General features: G+C 42.8%; 3 protein-coding genes and 4 non-coding genes across 7 annotated transcripts; all 7 read right to left on the bottom strand.

Moving 5' to 3' along the window:
* Positions 1 to 397: 397 nt before the first annotated feature.
* Positions 398 to 6,394, bottom strand: acadm (acyl-CoA dehydrogenase medium chain). The gene is made up of 12 exons (XM_070974535.1): positions 6,291 to 6,394; positions 5,609 to 5,714; positions 5,084 to 5,181; positions 4,838 to 4,907; positions 4,469 to 4,569; positions 4,117 to 4,197; positions 3,496 to 3,626; positions 3,096 to 3,204; positions 2,675 to 2,815; positions 2,070 to 2,165; positions 1,664 to 1,912; positions 398 to 1,583 (listed from the first exon to the last, which is right to left on the bottom strand). The coding sequence occupies exons 1-12, from the start codon at positions 6,303 to 6,305 to the stop codon at positions 1,512 to 1,514; spliced, it is 1,269 nt and encodes a 422-aa protein (XP_070830636.1). The 5' UTR covers positions 6,306 to 6,394; the 3' UTR covers positions 398 to 1,511.
* A 2,320-nt stretch (positions 6,395 to 8,714) lies between these two features.
* rps8a (ribosomal protein S8a) lies at positions 8,715 to 12,734 on the bottom strand. Its single transcript, XM_070974209.1, has 6 exons — positions 12,703 to 12,734; positions 11,602 to 11,708; positions 11,227 to 11,326; positions 10,789 to 10,964; positions 9,912 to 10,041; positions 8,715 to 8,870 (listed from the first exon to the last, which is right to left on the bottom strand). The coding sequence occupies exons 1-6, from the start codon at positions 12,704 to 12,706 to the stop codon at positions 8,761 to 8,763; spliced, it is 627 nt and encodes a 208-aa protein (XP_070830310.1). The 5' UTR covers positions 12,707 to 12,734; the 3' UTR covers positions 8,715 to 8,760.
* LOC139339762 (small nucleolar RNA SNORD38) lies at positions 9,225 to 9,292 on the bottom strand. Its single transcript, XR_011602890.1, has one exon. It is a non-coding gene; the product is annotated as a small nucleolar RNA SNORD38 (small nucleolar RNA).
* Positions 10,136 to 10,204, bottom strand: LOC139339760 (small nucleolar RNA SNORD38). Its single transcript, XR_011602888.1, has one exon. It is a non-coding gene; the product is annotated as a small nucleolar RNA SNORD38 (small nucleolar RNA).
* On the bottom strand, positions 11,089 to 11,157 carry LOC139339761 (small nucleolar RNA SNORD38). The gene has a single exon (XR_011602889.1). It is a non-coding gene; the product is annotated as a small nucleolar RNA SNORD38 (small nucleolar RNA).
* LOC139339763 (small nucleolar RNA SNORD46) lies at positions 11,447 to 11,553 on the bottom strand. Its single transcript, XR_011602891.1, has one exon. It is a non-coding gene; the product is annotated as a small nucleolar RNA SNORD46 (small nucleolar RNA).
* A 1,043-nt stretch (positions 12,735 to 13,777) lies between the features above and the next one.
* On the bottom strand, positions 13,778 to 21,684 carry hectd3 (HECT domain containing 3). Its single transcript, XM_070974902.1, has 20 exons — positions 21,574 to 21,684; positions 20,699 to 21,173; positions 20,064 to 20,317; positions 19,821 to 19,956; positions 19,124 to 19,245; positions 18,536 to 18,649; positions 18,087 to 18,169; positions 17,775 to 17,940; positions 17,493 to 17,574; positions 16,870 to 17,052; positions 16,566 to 16,618; positions 16,309 to 16,477; positions 16,091 to 16,204; positions 15,897 to 15,986; positions 15,485 to 15,691; positions 15,171 to 15,300; positions 14,736 to 14,810; positions 14,478 to 14,559; positions 14,275 to 14,346; positions 13,778 to 14,002 (listed from the first exon to the last, which is right to left on the bottom strand). The coding sequence occupies exons 2-20, from the start codon at positions 21,050 to 21,052 to the stop codon at positions 13,918 to 13,920; spliced, it is 2,571 nt and encodes an 856-aa protein (XP_070831003.1). The 5' UTR covers positions 21,053 to 21,173; positions 21,574 to 21,684; the 3' UTR covers positions 13,778 to 13,917.
* Positions 21,685 to 21,754: the final 70 nt, after the last annotated feature.

Genomic DNA, 21,754 nt, shown 5'->3' with positions numbered 1-21,754 from the left:
TTTTTAAAATTGGCTTTTTTGGGGGTGACGAATTTACTTAAACTGCATGATTTGGACTGCGAGAGGAGAAGCCAGGGAATACCCACACACACAGTCTCAGACACCATACAGACAACACAGTCATTTGATGAGGGAACAGTGTTAGGCACTGAGCCACACTGCTGCTACCATGAAGCCAGCGAAAGAACGGGTCCCAAGGCAAGGGTGGGCCCTGATAAACTACCATCCTGGGTTAGATAGTGGAGCCTGACCTCTGGAAGCAGTGATACCGCCCAGCTGCTGTGCTCAGTGACGAGTGGGCGCCCCTGCCAATAGCATCATATAAAGTTAACACAATTCAACACTTTAAATACCTTTTTTATGTCCTAAAAAAAACCAACAAAAACCCCTCATCAGCTCCAGTTTGGCTGGAATAATTTAATAAATGGATGATATACAGACCAGTTTGAAATAATGCCATCATGAGTGATCAGTGTGTTACAGTGACAGCTGAGCCCCAGCCTACATATCACACCATACACTCTGCAGATGTTATCCATGGTTACATGTAAACCTAATGCTGCTTTGTATTGGTATTGGTTAATAATGCAGAAGTGACAGCAAATCAGAGCCTTAAAAACATTTTCAGACTACATGCATTATTACAGCAGTTACACACATTCCTACGTTTCTAACACATTCTGGTGAGAACTGGATTTGTACAGATCAAAACTTCAATTGCTTCTACAATATGAATCTTTGCACTGAATCCACAAAGTCTGAAGAATTATTTTTGAAGTTTTTTGTTGAGTGGGCACTGAAGATGATTAGCCAAACACTACAAGTGTGTCACTGTCAGGATGCCAGAGGCAGAATAAGGCATGAAGACAAGCTTCTGAGAATGATCATCTTTCATTTTACATGCTTTTATTGCCAATCAGGACGGAGAATAAGACCAAATCAACGCTGCATTACAGAGTTGCAACACTTACAGTGTAAGGCTGAAGGAGAGTCTGAGCCTGCTCCTCCTCCCTAAAATGAGACAAACCTCACTAAAAAACAACACTAATGTGTTTGTGCTACCTGTGTCACCTTATTGAGTCTAATATGTCCCAGTTTAACCAAGGTAATGCTAAATAAAGGCAGTATTTTTTGTAACATCCTGTGTTTAGCACCATGTCCTGACTGCTATCAAAAGCAATAGGTGGCTGCCATCATTCACAACCTCAAATGATGTTTCACCCAAATCTTCATCTCAGTCAAAACATAAGGCCACAGTTCTGAGCTGCATTTGGAAGCTCCTTTGAGAAACAGGACAGGTCTTACAGATGGGTTTCGATGCTCTCTGATTAGAAAGGTGGACTGCTGGTTAGCAGTTCAGGGTCTGGAAATGTCTGAAATGTGATGGTGAACTAAACAAAACTTCACAACTAGATCCTGAGTTTTAGTAACCAGATCTATTTCCAGGCACGCTTGTATGGAAAAGTTACAACAAAGTACATTTGAATGAGGACAGTTCAGGTGTGCACAGTTCACTTCTTGAACCTTCCCAGGTGTTCTCGGGCAATAATCAGTCTTTGGATTTGAGATGTGCCCTCGTAGATCTACAAAGGAAATCAGAGAATTAGAGAAGATGAAGTTTTGACAAATATCTCAGCTAGCAGTGAGCACAACAATCACCCACCTGGTAGATTTTGGCGTCTCTCATCAGCTTCTCCACCGGGTACTCGCTGTTGAAGCCGTTGCCTCCAAACACCTGAACAGCATCAGTGGCCACCTGATTGGCGACGTCTCCAGCGAAGGCCTTGGCGATGGAGGCGTAGTAGGTGTTCCTGCGGCCCTGGTCCACTTCCCAGGCGGACCGCTGGTATGCCATCCGGGCCAGCTCCACCTTCATCGCCATCTCAGCCAGGAGGAAGGATATGGCCTGGTGCTGAGGATCAGGAGGAGACAGAGAGGCCTGTTGATCCTCTGCTCGTCTTTGTGCTTTTAACGCTCAGCAGTCGGATAATTCAGTGAACAACAGCAGCTCATGAAGTCTGTGACGGAACGTGTGCTTTTCTGCCGATGAAAACAGGAAGTGAACAAACCTCAGCGATAACTTTGCCGAAGGTCTTCCTCTCCAGTGCATAATTGGTAGCTTCCTCAAGCGCCCTCTGTGCCAGGCCTGTTGCTCCTGCTGCCACCTGCGTTGTATTAGTAAACATCGTCTTAGGTGACAAATACAATTAAACATGGACGTTTAATTTACAATGTTTGAGCGTGCAAAATCACTTGGTCATAGCTGTGACACATCAGAAACTGGGAGAAAAAAATGAATGGGGTGATGTCTTTGATCCTAGTGATCCTGTGGAGGCAGTGTAGCTAACAAAGGTGAACTTGTTATGAGTTTGTGGATAAGGAGCATCCATTTTTTTTCTACAGATTTTTACTCAAAAAAAACCCTGGAATGAATCAGATTAAACTAGTTTTCTAAAGCTTTTATGTTGACACAAATCCAAAAGTTGCATTTTCTGCAACAAGAAGACACTTTTCCTAAAAAACAAGTCAAAAACGGTCAAACTGCAGATCTCTGTTTTCTTCTTTAGTACTTCTGATCCATTTTAAAAGTCTGAAATAAAGTAATAAACAAATTATCTCCTGTTTTCTCCTAAATAACAACAAAAGAAAGAGTGAGCCATCATAGAAGACTTACTGGTGGTCTGGTGTTGTCGAAGGCACCCATGGCAATTTTGAAGCCGGTTCCCTCTCCAATCAGGACGTTCTCCTTCGGTATCCTCACATCCTCAAAGGTGATGCCTCTGGTATCAGAGCACTTCTGGCCCATGTTCATCTCCTACAACCACGAAACAAACACGGGGCGTGTTACCATGTGAAGCTCATCTCACAGAGCCAAATTGCTGCCAGGCACACCAGAAGCAGATTATGTGATCATCCTGGTTGGATAGCAGAGTTTAGCCTATTAATCATAATCTAATCCCCTAATAATTTACACAACACTTATCGAAAAGTACAGTTCATTATGCACTTCACAGGGAAAATAATAATATTTCTCTGAACTCAAAAGACTCATGAGTTTACCTAACACCTATTGTCACATATTTGTCACATCTTACCTTCCTTCCCAGCTGAATTCCTGGAGTGTCGGCATCCACAATGAAGCCAGTAAAAGCTTTGTTGGTTGGACATTTAGGATCTGGGTTAGAGCGGGCCAGAAGGAAGTACCTGGAAATATGAAAAGTTGTATAAATGTTCAAATAACCTTCAGAACACACAGATGCTACTGTGTTCAATACATTTAAGGATATGTGTATAACATGCATAGACTCAGTTGCCAGTTTATTAGACACCCCTAGTTAAAACTGATGCAGCCTGATACAGAAGTCCAGCAATAAATCCTCCCTACGTGAAGGTTAAAATGTCCAGTTTTTGACGATCAGAGAGTTGAATCAGCATGTGCTGGTAACTGTGAGTGTATGATCTTAGTGTAGAGTAAGAGGCAGCGAGTACACACACCAGTTAGCTTTCCCACCGTTGGTGATCCACATCTTCTGCCCGTTAATAACGTACTCATCGCCCATCTTCACCGCTCGGGTCTTGATGCTGGCCACGTCAGAGCCCGCCCCTGGCTCTGTGACGCAGTACGCCTGCCGAAAAAACACACCACACAGTCGTTAACGCCGTCTGACTTGCTGCAAGACAGAGCAGAACTGCTGACCCGTGTCAGCACACAGGAGCAGAGCAGTGCTAAGATATGCCAGGATGTCTGTTCCTCCTTCACAAGAAGCCATTTGTTGCTGTTGAGTTAAAAATAAACTGAGAGTGAGATAATCTCAGCTGTGCAGCACACACACACAAACTCCATGAACACACAAAAGCTGCTCGGGATGTAGAAGATAGTTATACTGTTATGACTGACTAAACCAATGCAAACACACAGTATTAGCATCGGGAGCATGAAAGTCATCATGCAGCTTTTGCTAAAACAAACTTTGTCTGGCAGTTAAGCTGTTCTTTACATTAGAAGTGCTGCTGGACTCTTGACCTACTCAGACTTTCTCTCTTCTCTTTGCATCGAGGAAGCAGGTGAAGTTGTGCTGAAAATCTGTTTTCTCCTTCACAAAATTAAATACTCACACACATGAGAGGCTCCTCGGTCATCCTTCCCAGGTATTTTCTCTTCTGTGCATCGTTGCCAGCTAAAATAACAGGCATTTGCTGCACGGGAGAAAAAGATAAAGCTTAGTTGTAGATGAGCTACAACCCAAAATACCTGCACATTCTGTGAGTACTGACAATAGAAAATTACATCCATCATCCTTATAAGCAGCAGTGCTCTTAACGCTCAGTGCCTGCCTCTGTCTCTGATGAAGCAACATTGTAGAATCACAGGATCAACATTCCTCCATTTGTGGATGCATCAATAGACTCTTTAAAAGCCGATGAGGAGCTCGTGAATCACTGGCACCACTAATAAATGACAACTCACCCCCAGAGAGTTTGCTTCGATAGCAGTCTGCATTCCTGTGCAGCCGAAAGCCAGCTCTTCTGTGATGAGGCAGCTGTCAAAGATGGACAAGCCCATTCCACCTGAACGCAGAGGGGACAAACGTTTGCAGGTTTCTCGCTGTGTTTTCAAACAGAAGTCAGAAGATTTGTCTGGAATAAACCATCTCCACTGACATAATGAAAATAAAACTTGGTGCTATTTCACACAGCAAATTCAACATTGACTGTATCCATTAAGTGGGGTTATTGATTATACCATCATCTATCAACTAAATTAAACTAAACTTGGCATAAGGTTTAAAATGTTGCAGTTAATTCTAAATAGCCAATGAGCCAGAAAATGACATACCATATTCCTGTGGAATGTGTCCGTTCATCAGACCAAGCTCCCATGCTTTCGTGATGATCGGGACAGGATACTGGCAAATAACAGAGAGTTATTCACACTCTGAGCGCAAAGTTCAGATAAGATAACAATTATCAGTCCCTGAGGGTAAATTCATGTCACAGCAGCACAGACAGGATTAGACATAAAAGATAAATATTTAATCTTGCATATGCACTCAGTGCGGACTGATGTTTGGGTTTAACTCACTTCACCGCTCCTGTCATAAGCAGGTGCAGCAGGGACCATCTCTTCACGTGCAAACTTCCTCGCCAGCTGTTGGAACTCCTTTTGCTGATCCGTCAGCTCTGTGGGTCAAAGCAGCGGGAAGATCCATGATGAAGCGATTTCGTGTGATGATGAGGAACAAAATCCACAGTCCCTATTCTGTATGCGGCTTCAGTCATCTTAAAAGGTCACATATTATGCAAAATGTACTACTGAATATGTAGCAAAGTTACTGATTATATATGGGAGACACACACTTAATCTGTCCAACTTCTGATATACTTCTGCACAGAGGGACGGTCCATTTTGTCCCAAATCATTTACATTACAGCGGCTTCAGGAAGGGGTCTCTTCCCAGCCACTACAGACGAGAGGAACACTTGCAGTGACCACTAACTCTACTTGAATAATCCTTACAGCTCTACATGGGAGTGTTGTTTTAAGGCAGATCTGAGAAAATGTGACCGTATCCTTTAAAATGAAGGAAGAGTTTTCCATCCTTCTCACCGAACGAGTAGCCGAGGGATGATGAGGGGCCGCTGTGAGATGCACTGGCTGCAGCAGCACTGGAGCTCTGCAGCCGGATCCCAGACCGCACACTGGCTCTGAGCACCTGTGCAGGGAGAAATCAGCAACAAACAATAAAGTTTAGTTTATTTTTTTAGTTTTTAATTTCTTGTGTTTCCATTAGAAACACCTCTGAATCAAATCCCAGACATAACATTGACTAACACTGAAAGGGAGTGAGATACAGAGCTTGAAAGCGACCAAAGCAATTAGGATATTAAACCTGGAGCACATATTAAGTCATCAGTGCGCATGAACTGTTCAGATTAGCGGTACATTTTGTTAGACGACCTTCTGGGATTTTCAAAGCTAACGTTAGCTCATTATCTCACAGATGTTTAGCTTTAGCTCTATAACTAGAATGCAAACTAACAGTAACACATGAGAGGCATAAGCTTGAGCTTCCCGTCACTGTGTAACATAGATAGCATGAACATTAAAGCGTGAAGCTGTTTGCTAACGTTAGCCAGTCGCGTAGCTAGCATAGCATTGATCTGACTGACTCGACGGAGGGAAAATTGGGTCAGGAAGACAACAACCCGCCGAGACAAGTCTTTATTTAAAGAAAACTATTAAAATATGCTGGAGAGTTCCCATTTATAGCTAATATAAAGACACTAACCTTGTTGAGCAGCATTGTTTCCACAGCGTTGGATGGCTACGACGTATACACAGACTTGACCACTACCTCTGCCCTATATATTCATATGAGCAGTCTCAGCCAATCACAGCAGCGGAATGGATCACGTGTGAAAGCTCGGCACCCGGCAAACGACTTTTGCCCCAGTTTGTTACCTAACCAAACCTCTGCGTTTCATAATTTCACCTGTGTCCAGGAGATTAGACTGTATTGATCCCGATTAAATTGTTTATTACTGCATAGTATGGTGATAACACTGCTGTTCATACCTCTATGTATCACAAAGGTTGTAATACTGTGAATGAAAAACAGTTTTCATGACACTCGACTATCCATAATTATACCACATTCAACATATCTACAATGGTATCTATTCAGATGAGTAAAAGTACCAATACTCCGTTACAAGTAAAGGTTACATTTAAAATCTTACTTCAATAAAAATACAGCCAGTTAAGTGTACTTAAAATATAACAATTCCTTTTTAGTGTTGTCTTATTCTTATAAATTATATTACTAAATTATTGTCATTGTTACTGATTTTAACTACTATAAATATATATCACTGGGTAGTTTAACCTCTAACAATGCACTATCGTTATATTTTATAGAGCTGAAACAATTAATCCATTAGTCAACAGATAAACCATGCAATGATAGAAGAAACACATACTGCAAGTCACCAACCTTAAATATAAAACATAAATTCACAATAAAAATATGTAAAATAGATGTCAGCATTTAAAATGGATGGAATTTGCTTAAATATTGACCACTGTGTGCAAAAGTAAGATTCTGTGCAACTAAGATTTGCATTAATGTAGCATGCAGCGTGTATGAGTCCGTCAGCGGGGGTCCTGGGCCTGGTTGATGGGCCCAGCTGCTGTCTGACAGAAACTGCTCCTGTGGCATGCGTTTCAGTCTTGATGGACTGCAGTCTCATGCCAGAGGGGGGTGTGACAAAAAGTTAATGTCTGGGGTGAGGGGGTAACAGCTATAATCTCTCCTGCTCACCTCAGGGTCCTGGAGGCTTGCAGCCAATCACCTGATCAGCAGGCGGAGTCAAGCACACTCAGCTGGGCGAGTCTGTCCTGCAGCAAATCCTGCATGATGGTGTTGAATGTGGAGATGGCATCCACAAGTCAAGATTTTGAAAACCAAGTGACGTTTGGTGCTGACGTTTTCCTCCTATCAAAGTTTATGAATCTATCAATCTGTAACAACAGATTGATAAGACCTTTGTCCTTTGAATGTGCATTGTTTTCTTTTCGACACATTGTCTTTTTAAGGACTTAAAGAATTAAATATTGAAGAATTAACATTATATTTATTTGGCTCCACTCTGTAGGAATATTTTTCCTTTAAATAAAACAAACACAGTGGTAACTGTAATATACTGTAACGTTAGTAATTACACAAATGGTAAATCACAGCTATTCCGAAGTGTTTACGTGCACATGTGAACGTACTTCACATCGTATTTGCATACGTCAGTCACTTGAGCCACCTGTCTGAAGTCATGCTACTGCTCGGCTAGTAGACAGTAATTACGTCACATACACGCGGTTTGTATCGCTCCATCATTTATTGTAATCACCATTTGTCACGACACATTTAGAATCATGGATCGCGTTAGCACGTGCAATAATTATGGATGCGAATAAACTAACATGTCTACTCTGATGGTAATTTGCGAGCTGTAACATTAGCAAGAGGACAAGAAAAGTGAGTTGGATTTTATATGCCAACATTAGTTAGTGCCACACACTGCAGCGGACCGGAAGAGGCCGGGCACTCGGATAGACGTCACATCCTGTAGATTTTCCCCTTTAAAACAGTCCCGAGATTTTCCTCTTAGTAGGTTTACAGGTTTTATATTTGGAGTGCATCATTATTTGACGTTGCTTTCAGAATATACACCTGTTGTAACTGAACATGTCAATATGGTAGTTCATTGGTTGTTTCCAGTTAATTTCAAATGCATTATACATTTCAGAATAAAGGTATTACACATCTAATTAGTACCAAATAGTAGCAACTAGTGATTGACATGATTCTAGGAATAACACTGATAACCCACCGGTTAATTATTTCCTTTCAGACATGCATTGTACTGCACCCAACCTCAGGTCTCTGTTGCAGTTTGTGTAGGGTCACCTCAACGTCTTTACTATATTTACATGTCAGATTCTCATTTTGCTTGCATGATGTTCTTTATACATATTGTCTGAACATTGCTAGAGGCTGCCTGAGTTTAGTTTAATCATCAGTAACATATTCAGTGTAAGTGCTGTGCATGTCAAAGAATTTGAAATTTTGAGTTTCAACCCCTATGGGGTTAGAAATTCAATGGATTGTTCCATCAGTACCAACAGAGAGAAAGAAGAAGCTGTGACCTCAGAGAAGTTGTGTGGCGTTTGGATTTTATTTGACGTATCAAAGGGCTGTACATCTATTTGCCTTTCTTGGCCTTGATCTTCCTCAGGTAGAACTCGAGCTCCTTGCCCTCCAGGATGTAGCCGTCTGCCCTTCCGCACTGGCCGGGTCTGGAGGCAATGCAAGCTGCAGGAGGGACGAAGAAAACGTGGTCAGTCAAGCTGACAAACCAGCTCCAATAAACAGGAAACAGTACTGTAGTCAACCTCAGGAAACATTTATGGTCAGTTTTGAGGTGTTAATACTGGTGTCAGATAAGACCAGAAGAGCTCAGGATTTTTTGGTTCCTTCACATCCATCATTAAGACCATCTGCTGTGTGCAGACCTGCTGCACCCTCAGCTTACACACATGGAGCAATTCCAGTGCAAAAACTCATTCGCTGGCCCCTTCAGGGTTTAGTGTGTTAAGGCCACTGAGTGACTTTGGGTATTTTGACTGGATAAATCAACACCGTATATGTCAGTGTAGGCATCAGGTCTTTCTCAGAGTCTTAGTTATCACCACTTTCATTCAGTAGCAGAACTGGACAAGTTATCATCATAGAAAGACACAGACCAGATCAGACAGCACTCTATAATTCAGGTGCAGTGAACATAAATTAAAAGACACTACAGTTGAAGCATGACCACCACTATAGGACACAACCACAACCTCACCCTGTAAATAGGGTGCAAGCTCTACTGGGGGGCCCACCCCAACACCAACTAATTTTACACTGCATGAAGAAAATTCAGTTTCAAAACCAGACTTATTCCCAAACTTCAATCCCAGACCAGGTGAGTTAGCCCACAAGATTGAACAAGCTCAACCCCCATAAGGGGAATATTGCATGTAAAAGTTCAAATTTCAGGTTTTTCAACTCTCAGAAATAACCTAATTTTCACAGATAATCTATAAGGACACATGTGACGAAGGCATGTGCCTCTTTATTGGTTGACACTTTAACTGGCATCTGACAGTAAAATCACATACCAGAGGCCCAAATTCTGAAAATGTTCACAGAAAACAGCTGATAATACTTTAAAATGAACTCTTCAGAGACTAAGACTTTGAGGAAACAGATCAGTGGTCAATTCTTGCCAAAGAGATGCAGACAAATCAAGCATCAAACAGAAAACCCTTTCCTGACAGCTACTACGGTCAAACAATACATGTTTTGACTCACCAAGAAGTTTTCCCTGCGTGAACTGCTCCTCCAAGAGGGTGCTGATCTTGGCCGTCTTTTTACGCTCATCGTACTTCTTCTGGGTCCTCTTTGACCTCTTCTTGTTCAGAACCTCTTCCTCCTCAGGAGTCTACAGAAGAAAGTATGAAGCTCATTAAATGGACACGAAACACCTGTGAGTAAATTTCAAACAGCTGCGGCGGTGTCAGTGTACTTGACATGTCTTTCTCAGAGTCTTCATTATCACCACTTTCATTCAGTAGCAGAACTGGACAAAGTTATCATCATGGAAAGACATGAACAAGATCGGACAGGACTGTTTAATACAGCTGCCATGAAAGGAAAACCCCTTTTTAATTCTGTTACGTCTTGACCGGTTTGCAAGTTTCTGTCTATTTTGTTTAATTTTATCCTACTTTATATACAGAGATGGCAGGATCATCATTGTATTATTTTAATTGCTGTTCTAATGATTATACTTGTTCATTGACATAGTGCTGCTGAATCTGTTGCTCTCACTAATGTGATTTCTGCTCCAAAACCAATTGCTCTCAGGGTCCAATGAAGCTGAACTTGCAGGTTGACATTATGGCAATGCATAATGAGATCTGCATTTTCAAATTTATGCAACTCTTGAGAGCATTAAGCTCTGGTATGAAGAGAAAATGGCACTTTTGCAATGGACAGAGGGACAAAATAAATCATTCCTCAAAATGATATGTTCAACAGTGTCAAGTAATTTCAATTTTAGCATTTTAAACCTATTAGCTATTAAGGCACTAACAAAGGCACAAACAAAAATTAGTCTGCCACTGCTATTTTCATGTCAACTCAATGAAAACAAAGTACAAGAAACATTTGTATTTTTCCCACATACCAGCTTGGCTCCCTTCTTGCGTCCCAGAGGAGTGGTGTAGTGAGCCTCATACCACTGCCTGTAGGGAAGGCTGTCGACGAGGACGATGCAGTTCTTCACCAGAGTCTTGGTTCTGACCAGCTCGTTGTTGGAGGCATTGTAGACCACATCAATGATCCTGGTCTTCCGTGTGCAGCCTGTGTCCAGAAAAATCAAGCGCCATTAGCAAAAGCAAAATTTCCACACTTTACAGGTCAACTCACAACACTGTCTTGATAAAACTTTAATACTGCAACACACGTCAGTGGATTAAAACAGGTCTTTCTCAGAGTCTTCATTATCACCACTTGCATTCAGTAGCAGAACTGGACAAAGTTTTCCTCATGGAAAGAAGTGTGAAACATCAAAGGGGGATAAAAAGATCTGATGACATTTCAGTAGTATTTAAAATAAACTTACACTCAGAGCCCCATGAGAAGTTACCAACATCGAGTCTCAGAGCACGGTACTTCTTGTTACCACCACGGACCCTCACTGTGTGGATGCGACGAGGTCCAATCTGAAGAAAGACATGTCATATTTTAGTACTGATACATGCGGTGTGGCTAGGGTTCAGGTTCATCCTGTGTCTAGACTTCTGATGGCCCATGGAAAACTTAAAGTGCTACACATATTTTAAAGCGTGTCAGTGTAACTATGACTGGTCCTATCATTGGTAAGTCCAAACTTTTGAACCAAAACGGCACAAAAAGACCTACCTAAGGTCATGTTTTCATCACCCACGCTACATAACATTAAGTATATTTTCAATAAGTAACCACTGGATTCATTTACCTTTGTGTTTGCAGGAGGGCGTCCGAGCTCATACTTCCTCTTCTTGTGGTAGGGCTTGCGTTTACCGCCAGTCTTGCGGCGTTTATGCCAGTTGTCCCTTGAGATACCTGAATAAATGTGAAGAACCCAGAGTTAAGAGTTTTGGAAAAACCTCCAGGACATTTACCGCATGATTGTCTGTGCTTGAGCAATCAGTTCTCCAAGGTAGAGGTTGTCCGCAATTTTATTTTGGATTCCGCTTTAAGAGTTTCATCATGTCACTCAAGCAATTATAAGATCATTTCATGGCTAAAAGGACCTGCAGGTTCGCCACATTGCCCAGTGCCGGACATTTCTAACGGCATCTCATAGTGGACTGGTTTTAGAACCATTCCATGTCAATAATAAAACAATTCCTAAACTTGCTGAGTTGAATGTCAAACTACCATAACATCAATGAAAGGAGATATATGTATACTGTGCTTTAACCACGCAAAACTCCGTATGACAGCAAGCTAATTGAAGTAGCAATTTCAAGAGCTTACAATCACAATGTGGCCTTCAGGAACCAATGTGCATCGCAAGTGTCCAAGATACAACTTTCTCAACTTATCTATTGAGAAAGCTTTAAGGTAAACGATACTGAAGACATATAACTACCGTGTCAAAGATTATACGCAGCATTCCGTCGGTGCAGTAGCATGACACGATCACGACCATCCTGCTAGCTAATGCTAGTGGTACCTCTACCTAACCCAAACTAACCCTGCTCACACAAGTCTCAGCATTACTCTTCAAAAGCAAACATGTTGGCTACAAAACGCTGCATCTTGTTAAAATATTAAAATACCTTACATACAGCAATGTGTCCCTTTTCCTAGCACTTCAGCATCAGCAGCTAACTACATTGCCATTGAGAGCAGCCATCTTGGAGCACTTGAGACATGCACTGCGAATTATTTCATCAAAATTCAATAAACTAACTGTACACAGTAAATTTAAAGCTACATCTATTTAGATAACATTTAATTTCAATATGGCAAACCATTATTGAAATATTCCTTTGATAAATCAACAGATGGACAAGGATTCTCCCTCCAACCCGAGCTTGAAAACACGTACCCATTCTCAGGCGCCGGCTAGAAAGAGGAACCGCAAAGGCTCATGGGGAGGTTTGAAGCCACGTGTTCTCGCGAGAATTCACATAGGAACGAACGGCGTTTTCTCAGGATAAGGTCCTGTTTTATGATCATCTGAATGTCTGACTTTTTTCTGCTCTATTTTATTCTACATTTATTTTAAAGATATATACTGTTATGAAGTCATTATTAAATCATACTTATATTTAGTCAGTCATATTAATAATATCAAATGTGATTACTAAAATTACTACTAAATAAATTTCTATTTACGGCTGTAGACTGTGCTGGTGGACATTCAAATTATTACAAATACTTAACAATCATATAAATGTACATTTTAGCAAATGTTTATATCTATGGGCTGCACGGTGGTGCAGCAGGTAGTGCGCGTGCCTCACAGCAAGAAGGTTGCCGGTTCAATCCCTGGGTCAGGTGGGGCCTTTCTGTGTGAAGTTTGCATGTTCTTCCCGTGCATGCGTGGGTTCTCTCCGGGTACTCCAGCTTCCTCCCACAGACCAAAAACATGCTCATTAGGTTAATTGATGACTCTAAATTGTCTGTAGGCATGAGTGTGAATGTTTGTTTGTCCTTGCATGTGGCCCTGCAATCGGCTGGCGACCGGTTCAGGGTGTACCCCGCCTCTCGCCCATTGTAGCTGGGTTAGGCTCCAGCCCCCCGCAACCCCGAAAGGGATAGGCGGTATAGATAATGGATGGATGGGTTTATATCTATCTATATTATATATATATTCATGTTCTGAATGCAGTGATTTGATGTTCCTAAAATTACTTAGCTGCCATCACCAGTTCATTTAATGCACATACTGTACAATGTTAATCCATTTTTAACATCTGTAAGCTCTAAAAAAATCAAAATTTCTTATCTCATGATGTGCTCTTGAGGAAACTTTAAAGTCAAACATCTTCTTATAATGTCCCACTGACACTGACAAGCCTGTAACAACTTGTAAAAAATAAATAAATAAATAAATCCTTTCATTCAATGTTTCAGTCAAGAAACAAAAGTCTTAAATAAAAACACCAAACATTGTTTCCATGTTTCCATATAGTTCTTTATTATATACAGCTGGGATTAATTGGCAGTTGTCATATACTGTATGATATGGTGATAAACTTGGTGAGATTTCTCCATTCATCAGTGATTGTAAAGTTTGTTCAGTGAGGCGACGCAGAGATCACTCTTCCCAGGGGCTCATGTCTGTGTCAATGGCCACACAGTTGTATGCAGCATACCGCAGCTTCTCCTCACAAACCTTTGCACTGCAGGACAGAACGAAAGCAGTATTATGAAAATGTACCCACTTCATGAGAGCTCAGAGCGTTTTCTGAGTGTAATGAAGTGCAGAATAATGAATAATAAACATAAAATCAGCTTGTGTTTAACTTCTGTCTTGCTATTGCACCATAAAAACAGAAACAGGGTTGTATCAAAGCTCAATATCCCACTGCACACAGTACATACTAAACACAAATGTACACAACAATATGTAGTAACAGACGATGTATATACATAGCACAGGACACTGGTGTACCTTGGGTAGTTGGGTAAATAAAGAGTGCTGGAACATGTGGAGGACTGAGGAAGTGCATCGGTCGTTTCAGAGCTAAATCAGGACACAGATCAACATTTCAAAACAGGGAACTGAACAGAATTTAAAGTTTTCTAAATGAGCTATTTTGCTATCAACAGCAAACAGTAATTTGTCATTTTATTTAAGGATGTACTTGCACTGACCCTTGTTTGTCAGGGAAGACGTAGATTGGCGCAGGAAGACGACTTCGACCGGTTACAAACCTCAGAAACCTGCTGCGATCCTCTGAAAACAAAATTTCATTCTCACCATTAAGGTTGGTTCATAGTCTTCATCTCATCACTAATGCAGAAGTGTTTATTTTCAGCACAACAAATACATCAACACACTCTGCAGGCTTCAAACTGTGCAGCTAAATGACATTCACTCCAGTAGACACGGTCTGTAAACAGTGAACTGACCGTTGGTGAAGTTCGTCAGTGCTTCCCATAAGTATTGTACTCTAACGTCACTTTGTTCCAGGTCCTCATAGTGTGCTGGAGGGGTGAGAGAAGCAGCATTAATGCATTATAGTGATGCACAGTCTTCAAACAGACTTTAACTGAAGACAATCTTCAATCTTCACTGTAGTGGGTGCTGTTCATTTGTTGACATGTGGACTCCATTGCTAAGCTAATATTAGCTTAGCAATGAGGCCATGGAAGGTCTAATTATTTTAAGTTACCTTACAATCCGTTCACAGGTTGACGATCAAACCAATTAATACATCTAATTTGCTTCACAGCTGATGCTTGCTAATTAACACCAAACACAAAGCACAGCTGAGGCTGATAACTGAAAAAGTGAAAATTTGACCAAATAATTGTGCTACAATAAAAGTCAGGCTTGACACTCACTGAGTCGTTTCAGGGCTTCCACAGTGATCTCAGGGTCTCCGCACACTTTCTTTTCCACTTCCTGCCAGGTGAGCAGGTCCAGCACCGCCTGAGGAACCACCTTCAGCAGCCCCACCTGCATGGCTGCGATCTGTCATATACATACAGGTAATCAGCCGCACGCACGCACTGCAGTGATTCAGCAGCTCTGCAGCACCATAATTACTGGATGAGTTCATGCTGAAGAATAACAGTACGTGCAACAAGAGACATTCTACCCACACATGAAGCAGCTACATACAGGAAGGGAAAGCGTCCCCACACTGAAGTCTCACCTGCTGCTTGCTCTCCTCGAGCCGAACCTTCTGCACCAGGCGGATGAACTGGCTGCGGTCCTCGTAGCGAACAGCCACATTACTGCCTCCGGGGATGAGCTCCACCATCTGGCTGTCGCTCAGCAGGGTGGTGTACACCAGCTCCTCACCAAACCTGAACTCAAACGTCTCCCGGTCCATGTTCTCTATGGCCTCCAGCAGGTTTACCTGAGCACACATCCAAGACTAATTTAAGACAGTGACTAGGAAAAGAAGGATCGCTGGCCACACCAGAGAGCAGGTCCTCAGTTCTTCTTCATTTGAATACAAAATAATGATAATTGTACTAAAGAATGTTTGTAATTCAAAGTGCTGTACATAAAAACAATTTCTAAAATGTACATTAACATGACTGTTGAACAAATGTCCTCACCAGCATAGAGTCTACAGCAGGGAAGTCTTTATTCCAGCTGACAGCCTCTCCAGTCAGCTGCTTCCACACCAGCCCGGGAAGAGCCAAGACCTGCATGATTGGACACAGAAGAAAATGAAGTCTCTACACCCACTCAGTCTTATTTTATAGTGATGTTTGAGACCTGCAGCAGGTGCACATCGAGCATCACTCACCAGGAAGTCTTTTCCTCTGAGTGCAGCCCCCATGAGCTGACCGATCCACTCGTACTTCTGGAACTCTTTACAGGACGGGTTTGGGACGTAGTAATCTCTGGCCTCTAAGGAACCCTGAGAGACCAGCAAAAGTCAGGTGAAGAAAAAGCCTCAACCAATCAGGACACTGGACTGCAGCCTCGTGCTGACGGTGTGCAGACAGTGAGGTGAGCGATTACCTGGTTGGACGTACGGACGAAGAACAGCAGAGGCATCGAACACTCAGCTGAGCTGGGGCAAAGCTCCTCAGACATGTCTGCCAGGCTGTCCCGAAATCCACCTCCCTGGTCGATGATTCCCTCTGCAATGAACTTACATTCCCACCACTGGTCATAGCGAGCGGGCCATCTGCCGAACCAAGAGGAAGACGGCAGATTTAGATTTGAAATCCTTTAGTTACAATCGTATTCGTGAGATCACGCCTAACAATGCACACCTGTAATCCAGAGTCTTCTCAAACTTGTCAGATGGCTTTAGACCTTCATACACCTGCCAGGAGAGAAAGAAAGAGCGTAAGGCAACAGTAAGAGCATCCATAATGCCATAGATGGAGCAATGAAAAGACTGATGAAAACTGGCAGAAATATCTCAAACCAGAATCCCCAAACACTCATTTAAGCACATATAAATCTCATCACATGGAGGTTTATTAGTAAATTCTACGCTTCTCACCTCAAGGCGACATGAACAGTCTAACCTGACAGTGAGGACGTGAAAGCACCACTCAAAGTGTTTGATACCTGACTGAACACAGCGTTCTTGCAGCTGGGGTCCAGAGACGGGTTGTCCCTGTGCTCCATGGCCAGCCGGCGGTTGATGTACAGTCGGGGCATGAAGTTTGGCTTACTGGTCTCAGAGTCCTTCAGGCACTGGGTGATGAGGGCTGAGCGGCGCTTGGACAGCAGCAGGAACTGCTTTATGTTCTGGAGGGTGGCAAAGTAAAGAGGAGCAAGGTGGTGTGAATGGATGCAGAGGCCACGTCAGGCCCCACAACATTAACAAATGTCATCCACTACTTAATCCTGCTGTATTTAACTTTCTGTCTTTTCTACCTGCTCTTCCTTTTTAAACCTGTTTGTTTCTTTATTGTTTCCACCAGAGCGCTGGAGGACTGCATACAGAGAAAACGGCCATAAATTCTACCTCAACCGCAACCTTGAAATGTGCTCAGTGATGTTCAATGAGGCTTTTATTTTGAAGACAAAGCACTGTTTCACTGGGATTTAAGAAAAGTCATACCTTGTTGTACATTTACAAGAAATCTGGTAGCTGTTATAAAATAACAGTGAAGTTATTGCTGCTTTTTATTGAATAATTATTTACTGCTCGTATTCTATGTTCTAAAAGCTTCAAGATGACTCACCTTGATCTGGTTGAAAGTACCTAGACTGTAGTCCCAGGCCGGTACCAGGTATGGGAGCACACTGTCCAAAAGACTGATGAACCTGCAGAGAGCGAGACAGAAGAGAATAACCTCCACAAACACTGACACATGCTACACCCTTATAAGCAGTGAAGACAATCTGAATCTGACTCTAATGTCTGAGATTTAAATAACTCTGGAGCTGTCATTTCGCCATAACCACGTCATTTTATGTGCTATGACTGCTGCTGAATGCTGGCAGGAAGATGAACGCCGCTCTACCTCTGGATGACCAGCGCTCTGCGGTACAGGAAGTCAGACGTGTTGCCCTGCAGACGGGGGTAGCGCACCAGGTTAGAGGACTGGAAAACATCGGCATTCAGACCCAGGTCTCGTTCACATGACGACTTGATCTTCAAGCCTCGGATCCGGACGTCGATCCCCTCATCTGTAAAAGCCAAAGGAGAGAAAAAAAATCATTGCTTTAAGGCTCATCGGTTCAGTAGCTGCTGCAGCCAAAGAAAAAGTCCTGGGGTCTTTAAACCACAGGAAATATCTGGTTAAATAACCCGAGAAACATGCTGAAAAGCTCACCTCTGCACTCCTCAATCCGAATCTCAATTACAGGCAGGTGAGACGTCATGTCCTCCAGCACGCACACTTCTCCAATCAAGTTGCTTAGAGGCAAAACAAGAGCAGAGGCAGCTTAAAGCAACTTCAGTCGAACAGATTAAATAATAGATCACATGATTAACAGGCCTAGAACAATATGCAAGGCAGATGTTTGCCTTCCATTTAACATCAGATATCGTCACTGTAACAGTAGGGAGGTTTCTTCCTTTTAACATATTTTCCACTCATTTCATGCACTAACTAATATCAAAAGGTAGTTAATTATAATAATAGAGTATGAATTGTCCATCTGCAGACAATGAGTGGCTCATCCTGCCTCATGCTGCTGTTCCTCTTCCTTCTGAAGCTCAAACGCTGTAATCTGAAGCATATCTGTGAAATATGTTGACAGATCTCTTGAAAAGGCTCACTCGTCTATGGTGACATCGCTCAGCTTCTTCAGGTTGTCTCCCTCTCCTCCAAAAACCGTCACTCGCTTGGGCATGTAGTTATCATCTGTAGAGTCCACCGTCAGTATCAGCTTACTGGAGAGCAAACAGAAGCACGTAAAACACACAAAGAGCACGTACAATTTATCTTTATACAACATATCTGACATCTTTAAGCAAACATGAAATACGTCGTGGCTCACTGCGCACCTGTATGAGCAACCGTGAATAATTACCTTCCGAATAAGAAATCAAATATGGCTGCTCATTATTTGGCTCACATGAGTGTAATCAGGTCAGTTCAGAATCCCTGTGTGAGTTAATTAATGACGATGTGAATCGGGGGGTGAATGTCTGGTCACAATGTCAGTTCCTACTCGCGCTGTGGTGAAAAGTTAACATCTGCACATTGTGTGGCGAAAGTCCAAGCTGTCAGATAACTAATAGTGGTTGACTGATTATATAATAATATATAATAACAATAGTTTGGAGCAGGAAAAGCCGATAGCTGATACCAGTTCCCGCAGGGTTTACACACACTATCGCTGGCATTCATTTCCTGTTTCTTACTTGACCACAGTGCCTCTCTTCATGTGCAGGCGGATCCAGTGTTGTCCCTGCATGCCGTCGCTCTCCCAGTAAGTTTCTATGTCGCCGTCTGTCAGACAGCTCACGCCTCCGCTGGGATCGTCCTGTCAGCAAATATCAGTTAATTCAATCGCTGACAGAAGAGCACAGTAGTAACATGATGTCCCTCACAGGGGACATACCACTCACTGTGACAATCATCCTGTACTATTTCTGTCAAATCTGTAATGTCATCGAGGTGAAAACGCAGACAATAAACAGACTTTTAAATATTCACACAGCTTTCTTCTAATAGCTCTGTTTGACAAGAAAATGTACACAAGACTTAAATCTCTGTTTGTTAGAAGGACTGACTGACCTTCTTGATTTTAAGGGTGTAAGAAAAACTTTCTGCAACACTTTACATGAAGGTGCCTATATTTACCTTTAACTTGTTTATTAACATGCATATTAATCACATATGCAATATTCACAGGAAATTATTTGCTCAAAGTTCATCCACTATTTGGGTTATTTGTACAGTTTATCAGTTATTCTATACTGTTATTATTAAGCACCATCTGTAATATGAAACATGCATGAACATGTCAGTCAGGGGTCGTCAGCGATAGAAAATGGGTTCCTGAAGGAAAAAGGCTGGGAACCACTGATCTAGACTGTCTGAGTGTGTGAGACTCACCGAATATGACGAGACGTCGATGCTGGTCACGCACTGCTTCACGCTCCCCAGGTTCTCATCCTCTTTCCCTATGTGGTCGTAGAAGTAGTGCACCAGGTCCTCGTCGCATTCATACGTCCAGGTTGGAGGGACATACCTTGAAGGTTTGAGTTGAACAACAGCTTAATTTGACAATCTGAAGCTGCCGAAGAACAACCCAAACAGTCTTAACTCTCCAGTTTGATTTGATGTAAACACGCTCACCTTAGCTTCTGGACGGCGTCGTCGTCACTCTCAGCGATTCTGGGTTTGGAGCCCATGTAAAGCGCGTTCTCCACATTCACCACCTGCTCCCACCTGTTGCAGGGCTTGTGGTCGTACCCGAAGAGCTGCTGCTGCCTGCTGACGGTCTCTGGTGACTCCACGGGGACGAGCCTGTCGCCTCCCTCGGTGTGTTTGCACACCAGGATCCAGCCTTCCTCCAGCTCCATGCCTGGACGGTGCTCCTCCATCTGCTCCTGGACGCAGACATGGATCGTTAAGTAGGATTACACAGTGTGGAAAAACAAACACAATCGGCAGATGACCCTCTTCTGATACGAGTGTGAAGCAGCCTGAGATTATCCTGAAACTGTGTAGCGGGACTCATCCCAGCTGCGGTGGAAGGAGGCAGAGCTCCATGTATGCACTGAAATCATGGCTGTAATTTAGACTACATGAAGCAAACCTGATGCAAGAGTAAAGGAATGCAATGTAGTGCAATTAGTACAGTAGAGTGGTGTTATGGCAGGCCTTACAGGACAATTAGAGAAGTTGCAGGAGTGTGATTATCATCATTTTTAAGAGTAAATCACCTGATTTGCAAGATGATAAAACCTTGGAGACAGACAGAAGCGTACCTTAATGATTTTGACCCACAGGCCCTGGTTGTTGCGGTATTCCTCCCCTGTTGTCCGGATACATGTCCCTTTCTTTGGTTCAATGTTGTACTTGCATAATTTCTTCGTGTGTGGGGTTTGGTGTGGGTTTTCAAAGACGGAGACGAGAGTTTTCCCCACAGTGGAGCCTCCTGCAGATCCTCCGGAGGAGGCGGAGGAGGTGGATGATGAATCCTTGCAGATTTTGTAGCACACCTCTTTGGGGACATAACACAGGCACTCCGCGAGCGGCTCGCTCCTCTTGAAACACTCAATGCACCTGTTCAGGAAGCGGATCCTGCCGAGCAGCAGGTGAGGGTTGTCGCCCACAGACATGATGATGGTGGAGGTGGTGGTGGTGGAGGAGGTGACAGTCAGCAGCTCTGCAGCAGGGGGGCGTCAGCTGACATTACACCACTGTCCCGCTTTTGTTTTCCTGCCTGGTTGAGGGATCTTCCTGTCACACAACCAAACAAAAGCGAATATTCGTGAGAAACAGAGGATCCAATAAACAGCAGCCAAACCCAGTGCACTAATTTGAATTCCAGCTCTCTTCCACTGGGTGTGTACAGGGTCTAAAAGGTCAGAAATCCGCCGACGAGCGACCAAAGTTCGCTGACACAGTGAGAAAAGTATCGACTAACTCTAAACCATAACAGTGAGCGAGTAAGCTAGCATTAGCAAGCTAGCCAGGTGTTAGGTAAATTAGCGTATATTGTGGCGTTTACGATGCGTTAGCTTTCACCCCCCAAAAAAACGGGTGGCGAGCAACATTAATATTTCAGAAGTTGAGGAGAGACTATCTTTCATGAGCTAAAAGGCAGAGTGACATGTAGAAGTTGTAAATGTCAACATACCCTTACTTCCGACAAGAATCTTAAATGAAACTAGCTATCGCTGTGAATTTCTTTAGATATCTGACAACGCGGAAGAGCAGGAGTCACTTGTGACCCTCTCGGACTTCCGTCGTTCTCGCTTCAAAATAAAAGTCTTACCACTGAATTCATAAATCCTGCATTAGACATATTCACGACAGTG

The sequence above is a fragment of the Chaetodon trifascialis genome, chromosome 11, assembly GCF_039877785.1.
Source record: "Chaetodon trifascialis isolate fChaTrf1 chromosome 11, fChaTrf1.hap1, whole genome shotgun sequence".
NCBI lineage: Eukaryota > Metazoa > Chordata > Actinopteri > Chaetodontiformes > Chaetodontidae > Chaetodon > Chaetodon trifascialis.
This window is presented reverse-complemented; position numbering and strand designations above follow the sequence as displayed.